General features: G+C 33.8%; 1 protein-coding gene across 1 annotated transcript in view; it reads left to right on the top strand.

The window, feature by feature from the left end:
• The window catches only part of ed (hemicentin protein echinoid), a 125,039-nt gene extending 114,941 nt beyond the window's left edge, over positions 1 to 10,098 (top strand). The window contains exons 7-11 of the mRNA XM_081758223.1: positions 679 to 1,024; positions 2,562 to 2,730; positions 3,506 to 3,705; positions 4,821 to 5,108; positions 5,715 to 10,098. Coding sequence (XP_081614349.1) covers positions 679 to 1,024; positions 2,562 to 2,730; positions 3,506 to 3,705; positions 4,821 to 5,108; positions 5,715 to 5,881 — 1,170 coding nt within the window. The 3' untranslated portion in view covers positions 5,882 to 10,098. The remainder of the gene's footprint in view (positions 1 to 678; positions 1,025 to 2,561; positions 2,731 to 3,505; positions 3,706 to 4,820; positions 5,109 to 5,714) is intronic.
• Positions 10,099 to 15,231: the final 5,133 nt, after the last annotated feature.

The raw sequence follows: 15,231 nt of genomic DNA, 5'->3' as shown, positions 1-15,231 counted from the left end.
TTTGTAAGAAATACATTTTTATGCCATATATAGTCAGTCAGGAATGCACGTACATATCTGATCGCATAGCAAGCTAAAGCTGTGTAACTAACAACTAACTAACTAACTAACTAAATAAATACTACTCACTTTGCCGTTCTTGACCTTCTGTACTGTATTCACTGAACAACCAATAATAATGAAGTCTTTGATCCCCTCGCTCCCTGTGCTTACATCAAGAAAAATGTAGAGTTTATTTGTTAGGGTGAATGAGGCATCAATTCTAGAACTTATATGTTTTGTTAGTGCAAATAGTTATCAAGGTTTTAGCTGCTTTTTCTTGTCCAAAATTAACATTGAATAAATTATTTGAGTAGTTTTGACTGATTAAGCCTAAGGATTAATTACAGTTTTTTTTTATTTTTTTAAGGAAAGAAGCTAAAAGTATTAATACAATTTTAAGGTTATCTCGTTCATTAGAGAAAACTACACATTGTTTTTAAAGAAAATTGAGAATGTGTATAATTGTTAAATTCAAGGCTAAAATGCCCTCTTCATATCTTTCTTCCAAGCCATATCCAAACAATATTTGGAAAATAAAAAGATTTTACTAACAAAGACAGAATGTTGATATTATTTTAATATATGTTCGTTATTATTATGTAACTATACCTAAACATTATTAACTTCTTTTACCAGGTGAGAGCATACAACTCGAAAGGCAAGAGCAACTATTCGCAGGAAATCATGGCGTCGACTAAAGTCGATAGGATTCCAGAACCTCAACGCGTAACTTACGACCCCAAGACTCGTATTGTGACCATTAACATCCCCAGCAGTTGTCTGTTGTTTGTAGCTGTGATCGAGGCTGGAGATGAAAACGGCGAATGGCAACAAATCGAGACGGTTCCTATCGCTGGTGTTACACAGACTGAGGTCACATTGGCAGACGGTGCTCTTCCAATACAGTATGATGATCATGTGCGAGTGAAGCTGTGTCTGCAGTCAAATCATGAGCATTGTGGAAATTACCTTGAAGCTGAAAGTAAGTGTTGTATAACATTGGGTTATGTATATTTTGCTCTAATAAAAATAATAATGGAGTTTTATGGATCATGCCATATTCGAAGTCGTATGCATGCCCAAGCCCACTGAGAACTGAACAAGATATTTACGAAGAACACGACACTGAAAACCTTAGCTTGTAAGACAGCATCGCGACATTAGCATGCACAAAACTATTTAAAACAAGTATAGTCGTATGGCAGTGTCGGCCATTTTGAATGTTGTGGTAATATCACTGAGAGGACATAACGGCCATATTTATGTTGTATCTAGCAATCTGTTTCTTTTCACCATTCGTTTTTTATGCAATGATGACGAGACGTTCAATCTTGAAAGCTATGTGCCTTTGTTTAGTTCTTTCAATGTAATTTCATTGACAACTATGTCCAGTTCCCAGTGGATTTGGATGTGTACAGTATATGGCTTCGAACCTTGCGTGAGTTAAAGACTATTACGAGGAAGTTGTATTTGTATTAATGATTTGTTTAAATTATGACAAATACAAATAACCGGTTCCTCGTTGGGGGAATTTAGACAACACTAGACAGCAAACATACAAGAGTTTGTTATCCATGCTTAAAACAAAATATTAAGCTTTGTAGCCAAAGGAAATCTTTTCCAATAGTCTTACAAATATTAGATAGATATTAATTATTAATAAAAGTTATTTGATAAAAGTGATTTTACTTTGGTAAGATTTTAGTTTTAATTAAGGTAAACAATTTCCAAAGCTAGAATAAACGACATTTATGGAGAATAAATTTTTGGCATCCAATATATATATATATATATATATATATATATATATATATATATATATATATATTCAGTTATCAGTATTTAGATAGATTCAGTAGTTTTTCTTTCAGAGATGTGTGGCTTCACGAACGTAGTCGCAATCATTCTTGTCTTTAGTGAGAACGGTCTGGGGTTCAATTCCCGGTTGGGACACTCGGTTTAAAAGGCGTGTTGAGACTGGTCATCGTGAGTAAGATTTTGCCTATGTTTTCTTCATTCACGCCATACCATACAGGTCCCAGGCAGCGTGATAGTATCATGTAGGTCCTAGGCAACTTCCTTCTTTCAGCCCGTCACCGGATAGTGTGCTTGCCAAGAGCATGGGCGGAGTTAGGAATTGTCTCCTGGGGGGAGGGGGCACGGTAAATACAAATCAGAATTGAATTATCTTAAAGGTGGCATTTTAATATTTTTGTAAAAAAGTTGGGAGGGGGGGAGCAGTGCCCCCTATGGCCCCCTATAGCTCCGCCTGTGGCCAAGAGACGTCAGATCTTTCTGAAATGCCTCATGCATGCATAAGATGAGAGTTGTGCCTCTGTAGTCTAGAGGTTTGATGACATCAATGTTCATTCGTAAAGTAATTTTCTTTTCCCTTCCCACAAGCTCCTACATAATATAAAGATAGTATGTGTATGTTATATTAATCTTGTATTGGCATACATGAAAGTTGTGTTTTTTTTTTTCTTATATGAAAACATGGATTATTTGTTTCTTTCTAGTTGGCCCACTGTATGTGAAGGAAGCAGGCGTCCTTCCGATGCCCACTTTGGTTGCAATTATCGTCTCATGTGTGGTCTTCGTACTGTTCATTGGGGTAGTGTTCATGTACTGCCGATGTAAGAAAAACCAGAAAAAAGTGAAAAAGGACTACGAAATGGATTCATCCAGGTAAATTAGCTTCAATATAGCTCATTTTCTCTTCTCATACTATAGGAGTAAACATTATTATTCGTGCATTAATTATATAAGTTTCATTTTAGCATGTAAAGTCTAGAGTGTTTTTGTAAGATGTAGTGAAGTATAAATAGAGAGAAATTCCATGCTATCATACGCTTTGAGTATGTTTGGATTTTTTCCTCTTGTTTCTTAGCTTGAGAAACTAGTTTCATCTTTAACTCCCGATTCCTTAACAATTGATTCCATTATTCTATAATATCAATTAGAAATCAACTAAAGTTTCTATTAATTATTCATTAAAAAAAAAAAAAAAAAAAACAGTAATTAGAAGTGTTTATCAAGTATTCATGAACATATTTAAAAAGTAGAAAGTAATCCAGGCAGTATTTACAAATTGTTATTACATGAAATCGAAAAAGTAGAAAGTAACCCAGGCAGTATCTACAAATTGCTATTACATGAAATCAAAAACATTTTTATTTTAGCAGTATACATTCAATAAGTAAATTCTGGCAATATACTTTATGTAAAAAAAAAATAAAAAAATAAATAAACAAATAAAATAAAATAAAAAAAATAAATAAAAAAATAAAAAACTTAAAAAATGGCAGTATACCAATTTTGTTTTGAGGCGTTTTACCCATTGAACATTGAGTTTGTATATTGGTTGAAACTGCATGAATTGTTACTTTATGCTTTTATTAGTGCTACCAGATACTTCGTGCTAGGTATATAATATTTTGAAAATATTCTTTTTTATTTTCAGCGTTCGGCCTAACATAGTAACCCAGCAACCTCCTCCTCCGTATTATCCAACCACTGGAATGGAGAATAAGGCCCTGGAACATTCGATGGATTTGGCGCTGGATGATACAGGAAAGAATCCTGTTTATGGCGGAAATGGACAGAACGGTTATGGCTATCACGGGACTACACCCAATGGACACACAGTTAATGGTGGGGAATGTAAGTGTTGTTCTCATTACGTGCCGGTTAAAATGGTGTAAAGTGTGGTTCATTCATTATTTTTATATTATATTTTTCAATGCATTCAATTGGTACTCAACTACAATGGAATGAAATGCAAAAATCTGGCAGCTAGACTGGCGAGTGCTTGAATTGACAGCAAAATAAGAGATTGAGGAATAAAGCTCCAAAACAGAAAAAATAATCATGTCGCTGATAGAACAATTTGTTAGAGCGACTGGGTTGAGAATCGAACTCGGTTCTCATTGAACATTTATATGAATAATAGAGGAAACAGCCAATTTTTTCTTCTACGGATGGAAATTGTTCATTACTGTAAACATTGCGCACAAAAGGAGTTGTTGTGGTCAATTCATATGGTCTGAATATCCAAGCACCGACTTGAAGAGTGACAATATGTGGTTGAACTGAGGAAGGACTAGGTAGCATATTAGTTAATTCAACGGCACGATAAGCCGAATACCTGAGTTCGACTCGAGACCCAGACGCATTTTGTCATTATTATTATTATTATTATTATTATTATTATTATTATTATTATTATTATTATTATTATTATTATTATTATTATTATTATTATTATTATTATTATTACTCGTTTCTGTAAGTGTCTAATCCGAGGATAGGTTTTACCTTATTCACCTGATATAGCTGGATACAGCCATTAAGACAGAGCAGTAGTTTCATTCTCTTGTGGTTCACAATGGTGTGTAGACTGCTAATCTGTAAAGATCACGAAAACAGGTAATTCTTCTCAGGTTGGACGCGGCAACTTGCGTGAAGTAATTAGTCAGACACTCAAAGAATACATATTAAATGGTTTGGAACTTACCTAAGATCTCTTCTACGGCAAAAATGAGTAAATCTTCTGCGGTATATTACGAAGATTAGTCATATTACACGGGTACTAGTTTTAAAAAAGTTTTTTTCTTTTCTTTTTTTTCCCCTTTTTTTTAACATTTCAGAACCTATGCATCAACTTTCTGAATTTTATTCGTTTATAAACTTTGTGTCAGTCAAAGTGAACGATTTCTAGAAATTTGCATTTATTCAGGATATTCAATAAATAAAGTTATTTTCTTTGCATTTTTCAGGGGTGAATATGGGATACATGGACAACAGCTACTCCAATTCCAACAATGGTGGTTCAGTGAACTCACAAGATTCGTTGTGGCAGGTGAAAGCAAATGGCGATCTTCAACATCATGAGAGACCGTACACATATGACCCGTTGACTCATGGAGGATATGGTACAATGGAAGATTACAGCCACTATCCCCCACCTGGCGACGATTATCTTAATCAGCGAAACAGAGAGTACATGGCCAGTGGAGATCCCTATGCACCCGTCAACAAACAGAAGAAGAAGATGGAACACTTAGGTATGGAAGAGTTTTAATCTAATAAAAATGAAAACGACTCTGTTTGTGACTTAATATCTCTTGAACCACCTGGCCGATCTCAATCAAATTTTCAACATAGATGAGATTCCGGACTGGGATGGTTTTTATCGTTTCAGTTTGACGGTGCAACTTAGGAAAGGGGGAGGGGAGATATATGCATAAAAATGATCGAAAATGACCGATATCAGAGAGTGGTTCAGTAATAGTAAAAAGTAACTGACTAACGGAACATTTTACTAATTTTTCTTGTTTTAACACAGCGAAGCGGGCAATTGAAAATGAAATGAAATGTGGACCTACCTGGTAAATGAAATGTGGACCTATTGTTTAACATGAGAATTGCTGAATCAAATTGTCGGAAACAAACCTGGGTTTCTTGCACCGAAAAGAAAGAAAGAAAAAAAAATACCATTAAACCAGAGAGAGGCTATGTGTGTGTAAAGTTTTACTTTTAGTTAAAATTAATTTAATTTAATTTAAATTAGGTGAATTTACCTAAATATTTCTTCCAACTAATGTTATAATATGTTTATTTATTTATTTATTTATTTATTTATTTATTTATTTTGAATTATTTTCTTGTAGATTCACCGTACCATGATGTAAGTGGTTTACCTGATCCGTACATGGACCAGGACAGTGATGAAAACAAAACTCAACACATTTCCCTGTCGTTCGATGAGAGTTTGGAAAGCGGTTACTCAACGCCGAACTCAAGAAACAGAAGAGTTATACGAGAAATAATAGTGTGACATTTTAGTTAAAGGGGGAAAAATTAAGTGAAGTTTTTAAACAATGGTGAGAAAACGAAAAGTGAATCGAAATAGAAGTCAGAAGTAGTACTTCAGAATGGTCGGAAAGTGTAATTTCGTTGTTTACGACGAGTTCGTGACGAAGACACGTTGAAGTAACATGAAATGGTGAACAGCAGCTGTTGCACCTTTTCGACAGTGAAGCAAGAAAACTATTTTTAAGTGAGATTTCATTTCTAAGAATAGTGCTTGATAGGGGCCAGTGTTAATAGCAGTGAACGTGAATTTTGGTAACACTACATGAAAAGCTGGAATTAAAATCTAGCAATTATGAAACGTTTCTTTGAAATTCCTGTACTAGCTGTGAATTGAAACAAAGGAATAATTTTGAGTAGTGTGTGTTAATGCAAGTGGGAAATACGATGGAAAACAGAAATGAAAATAAGCATAGTCAAATATGTCATTTTCCCATTCTTGAAATTCGCTCAAAATCGACTACGGCACAGTTCTTAATGAATACACTGTACTTAAAAGAAATTACCTTTTTCGATGATCACAGTTACCGAGAAGGTATATGTGATTACTCTTTGAAAGCCTGGAAAGCTTATCAAGAGTTAGTATTTTGTCTTTTTTTTTTTTTTTTTTTTTTTTTTAACTGCTAAAAAAAACTTCATTAGATGTTTGACACTTTCCTTGATAAATGTGGCAATGTTCATGTCCACAAGCTCAATACTAGAGTCAACGACATAGATTTTCCTCCCCTAGTTCTGCAGTTAAAACGTGTAACCAAAGAGTTTCCATCTGTAGAACATAGCTAATCAATCATTTTTTAAACATTTTTTTTTTCACATGGGCGGCTTTAGGATTTTAATTTTGGGTAGGCTCGCTCCCTCGCTTATGGATACTTCATTGATTAATGACAGTAGGAAATTACTTCTACAGTAGTAGTTGATGCTATTTATTAAATAATTATCTACCATTAATATAAATAGTGGAAAATATATTTACTCTTTATTGTGTCTTTCAAAATTTTTGAGTAGGCTCCGGCCTACCCACTAAAGCCGCCACTGATTTTTTTGTCGTAAATGACTTGTAACAACTACTTCATTAAGAAAACAAGTAAAAATAAAAGATTTTTTATTGTTATGATATTGGTGTGTGAAAGTTTAGTTCGAAGTACTGAACTTAAAATATAGGAAAAAATGTAACAATTTACTCGTCTTTCGGTATATTGTGAATGGTGACACAAAACGCACATACTTAAGAATATTTAGTGCAATATTTATATATTACATGTTTGTGAATCAAATAGAGAAAAAAAGATGATTTATTTCTAGTAATTACTTATATATATATATCAATCAGAAGCACAAAAAAATATACAAGTGTGTGTAATTGAAATTCATGATATGATGTGTACAGTTCGTGAGAGAAATGTTCTTTAGTCTCTGTATGTGTGTATATATATATATTCAAGTGCGTGTGCGCAAAGAGAGGTGCTCAAAAAGATTTTTTTTATATAAAATTGAAATATTAAAAAAAATGAAATATATATATATGTACTAAATTTGTACTGTGTTTAAAAGAAAGCGTTTGATCTATTGTTTGTATATTTGTACATGTTTTCTTCTGTAACTATACATGTATGTGTGTACGTATGTATGTATTGTGAATGTGTTTGAAAAAGCGTAGGCTGTATTGAGAGTTTCTTTGTTATGTGAGGGGCTGCAGTGGCTCAGTGATAAAGCGTTCACCTCTCGTGCATGGGTTCCTCGATTCGATCCCAACTAGCGCCAAGTGAGCTATGTGGTGGACAAACACCGTGTGCGTGGATTTTCTCGGGGTTATCCCGTTTCCTCCCACTTTCGTCATTCCACCATTTCATTCATTTCTCATCATCACCGTCTCCTTTAGCCTAGCTTTTATAACCGTGGGACGTAAAACTTCAAGATTTCATTAATTTTTTTCTTCCCAATTTTCAGCGTCCACTCAGCATCGTGAGCCAAACTGGTGAATCTGTAAAAATGTAAACCTGAAGAATTTTCAGTGCTGCCATCCATAGCAATTACAGTGTTGCCAGAATAACATTTCCCCCCAAAATCTAAGTTAAGGTAGAGACTAGAGGAACGAACTCTACTGCATTTGATTACGTATCATGTTGTCTTGGTATCCTATGAACTACTTTTTAAATAACATTATTATTATTTAATTTTAATAATTGTATGTTAAAACTATTTTGTTTATTACAAACTAAATACAATTATTATCTTAAAAAAAAAAAAAAAAAAAAAGTTCACAGGATTCCAAGACAACATGATACGTAATCAAATGCAGTTGAGTTCGTTTCCCTAGTCGCTGCCTTAACTTAGATTTTGGAGAAAATGTTATTCTGGCAACACTGAAAATTCTTCAGGTTCACATTTTCTGTTGTAGAATAACATTATTTGTAATTGTGATAAGTTGCGTTTCATTATCTCCTGTCACTTATGAAAAACAAGCAAAATAAAAACGATTCAATTTTGTATTATTTTTAGTATGTCAGGCTCTTAGCGTGAGAAAATAAGAAGTGTGTATTTTAAATATCTATAAAGAAACATAAATAAACGAACGAAGCGATCTTGGAAAGAAAGCAAGAAATATAGAATGAAGAAAATCAAGACGGAAAATTATACTTAAGTGATTCCTACCGGTATATAAGTTATTATTTTTATATTTGGCACACTGTTTTCTTAAAATACTGTCTCTTACTTGAAAACAAAGAAAACTCGCAATGCAATCGAACAATTTAATGTATGTTTGTTTGTGTGTATGTATGTTAGTTTTAGCAATGAATAGTTAATAATAGGGCTGACATAAAGCGTGTCCTCCCACCGTCCACTCTGTTTTGTTTCTTTCTGTTGAAGTTTGATAAAGTGAGATAAATGTATAAGCAAAATGGTAGTCTTTTTTTCTTTGTTTTTAAATATTTTTTTTTTTTTTTTACAAAAGTATAATTTTTATTATATTTTGTATATGATCTCATGGAAACATTTGATTCGCTGTTTTTTTTATTATTATTATCATTATTATTATTATTATTCATTTAATGCATTGTGTGTTATTTCATTTAAATAATGATTTCATGATTTCAATACTGTCAGCGATCTCGTGCAGTCTGCTGCAAACAGTAAATTTTACACTGCATGTTGTTTATGATGTTTTTGTCCTATTATTATTTTTTTATATACATAAAAGTTGCAATATGGGAGGATTTCTATCATTATAACAGTAATGAAAAATGAAAAGTACTTAATGATACAGTTTAATTTGCTTAAGAGGTCCCATCACGGCGAAATTAAAACACCACTAAATTTACAGCAATTATGTAATATCTTCAAATAGATAAAAGATAATCGAAATGCGGAACAAGATCGCTCTAGACAATATTATTTTACATGAAATACCGTAATCAAGACTCATTTATCTGCATTCGATTTCCAACCATTTACAGAATCGACTCTTATTTTCGCGTTCCTAAATGGCTGTAAACAGAAAGCTAATTGGATGACTTACGATAACGATACCACATGCAAAATAATATTGTCTAGAGCGATCCTGTTCCACATTTCGATTGTCTTTTATCTATTTGAAGATATCACATAATTACTGTAAAATTAGCGGTATTTTAATTTCGCAGTGATAAGGCCTCTTTAAGTGGAAGAATACCATAAGTTGGAAATCGTAATCAATCAGGGATGGCAGAAAACTTGATACCCTATATTTCTTTTCTTTTACTCAAAGAAAACAAGGTTTTTATCCATTATTTTGGTCATTTCGGTGAAGTACTGTTCGCTTGATTTTTCTTGCTTTCAAAATATCTGTAAACTAATGCTTAGCACTGCAACCTATGAAAATTATTATGTTTTATATAATATAAACACGTATTTAATGCGCCATTTTGAGTGATGGGCATGCTTGTTTAGATTGATTTGTTTAGGTGATGTGTGGTTAGCTTCCCATTGCCGTTGGTTTGTCATTTCGACACCAGAATTAGTTATATCTTATACTCAACTGGCTTCTGAATTGCCTCATCTCACGGCACTGGGCAAACACTAAAAATTTCCTTTTCCTATCGAGAGTTGAAGTCGAGATTGTATGCTAACGGGTCGCTTATACAGGAACATTAATATAACTTTTTTTTTTGGGGGGGGGGGGGAATAGATAATAAATTTCCTACATCTCAACATGATTTTCTGTAAAATGTCATAGACGCATTTCATGGAATATCCTATGTTCTAGATCGCAGTTTTCTTGCAAAAAAATGTTAAAGAACATATTTTGCAGCTATTTTGATAATCAACAAGATGAAATGGCGCGAAATTGTGCTTGGAAAATGACTTTTCAATATTAATAAGAATGTCTCAGTGGTTTACGGATAACCTTCTCTTATCTGTCTTTTATTCGCACTTCTTGTATTTTCTCTTTCACTGTCTATGCTCTTTTAAACTATTGTTCTCTGCTTAGAAATTCGTCCAAATTTGCTTTGCTCTTCGCCTTTATACATCGTCAACCAGTTTCAACAGCTGTATTTTACTTGCATGTGCTATTGAGATTATTAAGTTTCTCATCAATCAGGACTACTGTTACAGGACTTTTTTGATAGTTAATAATTCTTTAAGGAGTGATCTAGCTGCCAGTTAAAAAATTAATTCAGCTGTGTAGACCAGCCATTTCTAACTGGGCTTTCGATGACGTGATAGCATGCTTTTGCACTTGGAGCCAGACACGTACACATGAATTTATTTCGCTGGGAGGAGGGGGTGTCCGAATTCAATAGGAGGGTAAAATATATTAAAATTTGTTAAATCAGCCCAAAATTTACTTGATTTACAGAAAAGTCGGGAATTTGAGAGTTTGAAATCTCCAAGTTCCACCTTTTGTGTACGTCCCTGCCTGTAGCATCAGTAGAGCAAAGATCAGAAAGTGGTACAGCGGTTAATAAGTGCTAAGAAAAATTGGCTGTGTACAAGTGCTTTTGAAAGTACGAGCAATGTACCTGCTGGACCCTCGACTCGGCGGCCATAGAAACATTTGTTTGCCTGATACCACTACTTCGACAACATGTAGGTTCCTTTGTCTGCTCCGTATACTTACTTCTTCTTAGGCTTATTGAGAATGCGACAATCGGATTGTGACGTTACAGAGCATCCGATTAGAACTGACCCGTATACGAACGGTAGATAAAACAGAAAGGAAAGAAGCACAACATTCGGCAGTTATACAAAATTCTGAAATACTTGTATCCGTATCTGTGAAATTCGTTTGGTAAAAAGGAACAATACCATATACAATAAGCGAATGGAAGACAATTCCACTATTGCTTTTAAACCATTTCATTCGGCTTCGTTAGTAAATCTGGAGGACTTTGATAAAGGCGCTGAGCGAAATTTAATGCCTTCAGAAAAAGGCGTTATAAATTATTACCTATGAAAGAACAAGTTTAAAACTGAATCATAATTACTTTTTTTTCGTAGTAGAGTATTAGAACTTTGCGGGACTTTTAACTTGAGCCACCTGCCGCTTAAAAGACAAAACTGTATGCTACAACCTATTGTGATGTCATTGTTGCGGAGGGAGTTAACAAATCGTCCGAATTCTAGCCACCCGCATCACAATAAGATTTACTTTGAACCAAGTGCATATGCATGGGAACCAACCTATCAAATAAAGGTCTAATTTCATTGGTTGACTGTTAGTTGACGTCATTTACATGACAACAATAGTCATAAGTCTATTGACTTAGCGTAACATGCCTGTTCTAGTACACCAAATACTTTGGCAGGAAGCGGTCAAGATAAAAATTTCGCGTAGTGCAAATAATAAATTAAAATTGTGTGTATTTCTTTTAACTTCCAATGTGTACGATATTTCTATAATAATAATTTTAAAAAAATCATCTTGAGCCAAATTTAAAATGATAAAGTGCCATTTATTTCTCGTAATTTTAATACTCCCATCACCACGTTACATGTCAATATATATATAGTGTAACGTAAAATGTATATAAATACGTGTATGATGTGATCAGCTGTAAAGTAAAAACGCGCACTCCGTGATACATTTTCTACTGTTTTGTTACTACTAGGGAACTGACGAATCAATTTGAGAATTTTTAAGTAATTTTTGAGACCAAATGATTTTTACACACAGAACAAAATCTTAAATCCACAAACTATATGAATTACACAGAAGTTGTATCATGGAGGTAAGCACTTTTTTTTTTAGCCGACTGTATATGTATATTGTTACTGACTGTCTGTTTCTTTTTTTTTTTTAATGTCATTTAATATTATTAAAAAAATATACATGTATCTTTGTAAATTTTTTGTGTGAGGAAAAGAAAATCTTGCTGTAAATATTTTTTTCCGTTTTTTAAATGTTCAATATTTGAACAACGAGATATATATATATATAAATGTATGTATTTCAACATTTGTACAAATTAATTGATAATAAATGTGTAATATTAGAAAAAAATATAATAGTCTTGTTCTTAACGCAGTGATAAACTTTCGAATAAGTTTCTCCTGAAAGAAGAAATAGTTCTTATTGGATAGCACAGGGTTAAGCAAAAGTCAGATTACGTATCTGAAGAATGATATTGCAATGATATGTTCAATATGGTAGTCGGCTGCTTGGGAGCATAACTCTAGCACAGTGGTTCTCAACCTTTTTTGACTGAAGATACACTTTACTGAATGGTGAGGGCATCGCGACACATTTGTTTGATTTTTTAAAAATTATAAATAATAATAATAACTATTATAATAGTTAAACCAATTAGTTTTTATAATGACTCTACAATTAGCACGGAGCATTATTGCTACCGCTGGAGGTGTTGACTGATTCAGTCTGTCTCGATTTTAACTAATTATTATTAAATTCTGACTGGTTTTTAAATTCTAAAATTTCGCGACACATCGGTTGAGAACCACTGTTCTAGTAGGTACTTCCACGTGGCTATTTCTCAAACCTACAAGTCTAGTAGTTCACAAGCTACAAGCTACGAGTCTGAATTTCACAATTTCTTGTAAAAGTGTTTTCAAAACTGGAAATAAAATTGATGTTTGGAGAAGCACGTGGTACGCTGTTGCTACTTCGTGCGCTTCCCGGTGAGTCATCAGCTGGAACTGTCCTGTGAGTCTTAGCGAAAAGGAAAATCTTTGTTTGGATGGATGAAAGAATATGTTTGTCATCCCAGTTTGTGCATGGTGGGAAGAGGGGAAGAGAGGGGTTGTGTGTGTGTTTTCTTTAAATGACTTCCTCGCACAAAGAAACGAAATACTAAAATAGCTTCTTTCCTTCTGAAAACATGTGTTTACTAGCGGCAACATTGGAATGTTAAGGTCTGTTGCCAAGGAAACCCTCCAATCACTGTTGCTAAAATGACGTTTATGATTCGACCGTCGCTGAGTGACCGCAATAACTATCTGACGTAGATTCCCTTCTTCAAAACAAATCTGCACGTGTTTTTGAGCTGTCAATTTGTTTCTAGCTTTGAAAGCATTTTAATTTCTGTTCCAAAAGTTTTACAAGCAACTTATAAACAGGACAGAGTTTTCACTAGTCACGTATCAAATCTACAAGTTAGCTTGTACACGTATGTAGAAAGCCAAGTACTACGTGAAATGCTGTCGGTTTGGCTTTTTTCTGTAGTGCTAGTTAATTCATTCTAAAATAATGATAACAAAATTGAAATTAAATATTTTGATTGTGATAAAAGAATCAAAGATGATTGATTTGGTAGTAATTTGACGGAAGAGTAAAATAAATGAATGGACAAAAATATTGCAGACGTGCCAGACCTATGTCACACAAAGATTATTCATGTGTTCGGGTGATATATTAGCTTAAAATAAATAAACCTACATTAATAAGGGATAAATTACTGTCATATGGCAATACGCTATATACAGTAATTTATCATAGCATGCAAACACATTAAAGAGTATATAGTACAACGCACTGAGAAAAGTTCAAATGCAAATTAAATATTCAAAAATAATAATAATAATAATAATAATAAAAAACATTAAATTGTTTGAGCACTTTCCTTGGAACGTATACTTTAATTTTTGCTTAGAATCAACTGAACTTTTCTTTTCTGTTCATTGACAGCATTATAAATCAAAGAATCATTTTTCACCGTACAGTCACTTGGCCACAACTTGCATTTCAACAGAAGAATGCCAGGTTGTTTATACTTCTGAAGTTGTAAAAACGGAACACAAGTCTCCAATTTATTGTGTATATTTACTAGTAAATTACAAGCTAATTGCGTCACACTAGTGTTTTGTGAAACAAAATTACTGACAAAGCAAGATACGTGCTCTTATAGCACTAGTCCACAGATAAGTAACTGGTATTTTACGTTTGTAGGTTCCAGAAACCCACACTCGTATATTTACATTACTATCACAAGTATGTAGTAGCTTTGAGAAATAGCCCCCAGCTGAATAAGATTTGCACTAGTATGGTAGAAGTGATTACAGTAGCAGTTTCTGTAATCCTTGTCAGGGATGGTACGTGTTTGGAATGCTTTGACAGTAAACAATGACCATGAAGTATCTTCAAAAAGAAAGAAAGATCAAAAATTGTGATTGATAGCTGTTACTTAAATCATTCCTACCATTCGAGCCCTTTCGAAACACGAAATTAATCTCTTATATTCCCTGTTTGAAAATATCAACTGTCAGAGCGTGCCTCCGTTGCATTCCTAATAAGAAATACAAACGGATTTACTTCTACTGGATCTGAAGATCTGCAAATGAGAATTAAGCAATATTTATTTATTTATGCTTGCAAGCTCTTAAGAGAACGATAGTAATAATACTTTCCACTTTATCAGAAAGGAATACTGATAGGTACCATCTTTATAAAGACATTTACGTCTTATGTAGGGAGGATTTGCATGGTACAATGAAATTTAGACCTATTTCGGCGCTAGCTTACTACCAGAGGGGCCACCTCTGTCGAAATACTAAACGGAGTAGCCAGACGTCGTGAGTACTTCAAGGAAGTCACATCGGTGAGAAATAATCTTAACGCTGAAAACTAAGGCAAGAAAGCTTGCTTGGGTGGCTTTACTTTCAAGTTCGTAGCGAGAGAAAATTTGATTTTTACCGGTGTAACCTCCCTCAAGAGCCGCCACTGGCACATCTGAACAGGGCAGCATCTCTGGGAAAAGGCAGCAGTTCTTTCAGTAGTTAAATTGGCGTAAACACAATAATTGGCAAGGCAGCTTGGATATCGATTCCAGGTATGGTCAAAGTGACTTTAATGGTTAAATACGGTGGTTTGGAAAGCAACGG

This window comes from Thermobia domestica, chromosome 5 (assembly GCF_964235325.1).
Source record: "Thermobia domestica chromosome 5, izTheDome1.hap1.1, whole genome shotgun sequence".
In the NCBI taxonomy this organism is placed as follows: domain Eukaryota; kingdom Metazoa; phylum Arthropoda; class Insecta; order Zygentoma; family Lepismatidae; genus Thermobia; species Thermobia domestica.
Note: the sequence above shows the minus strand (reverse complement) of the source record. Positions and strands in the feature narration are given on the sequence as shown.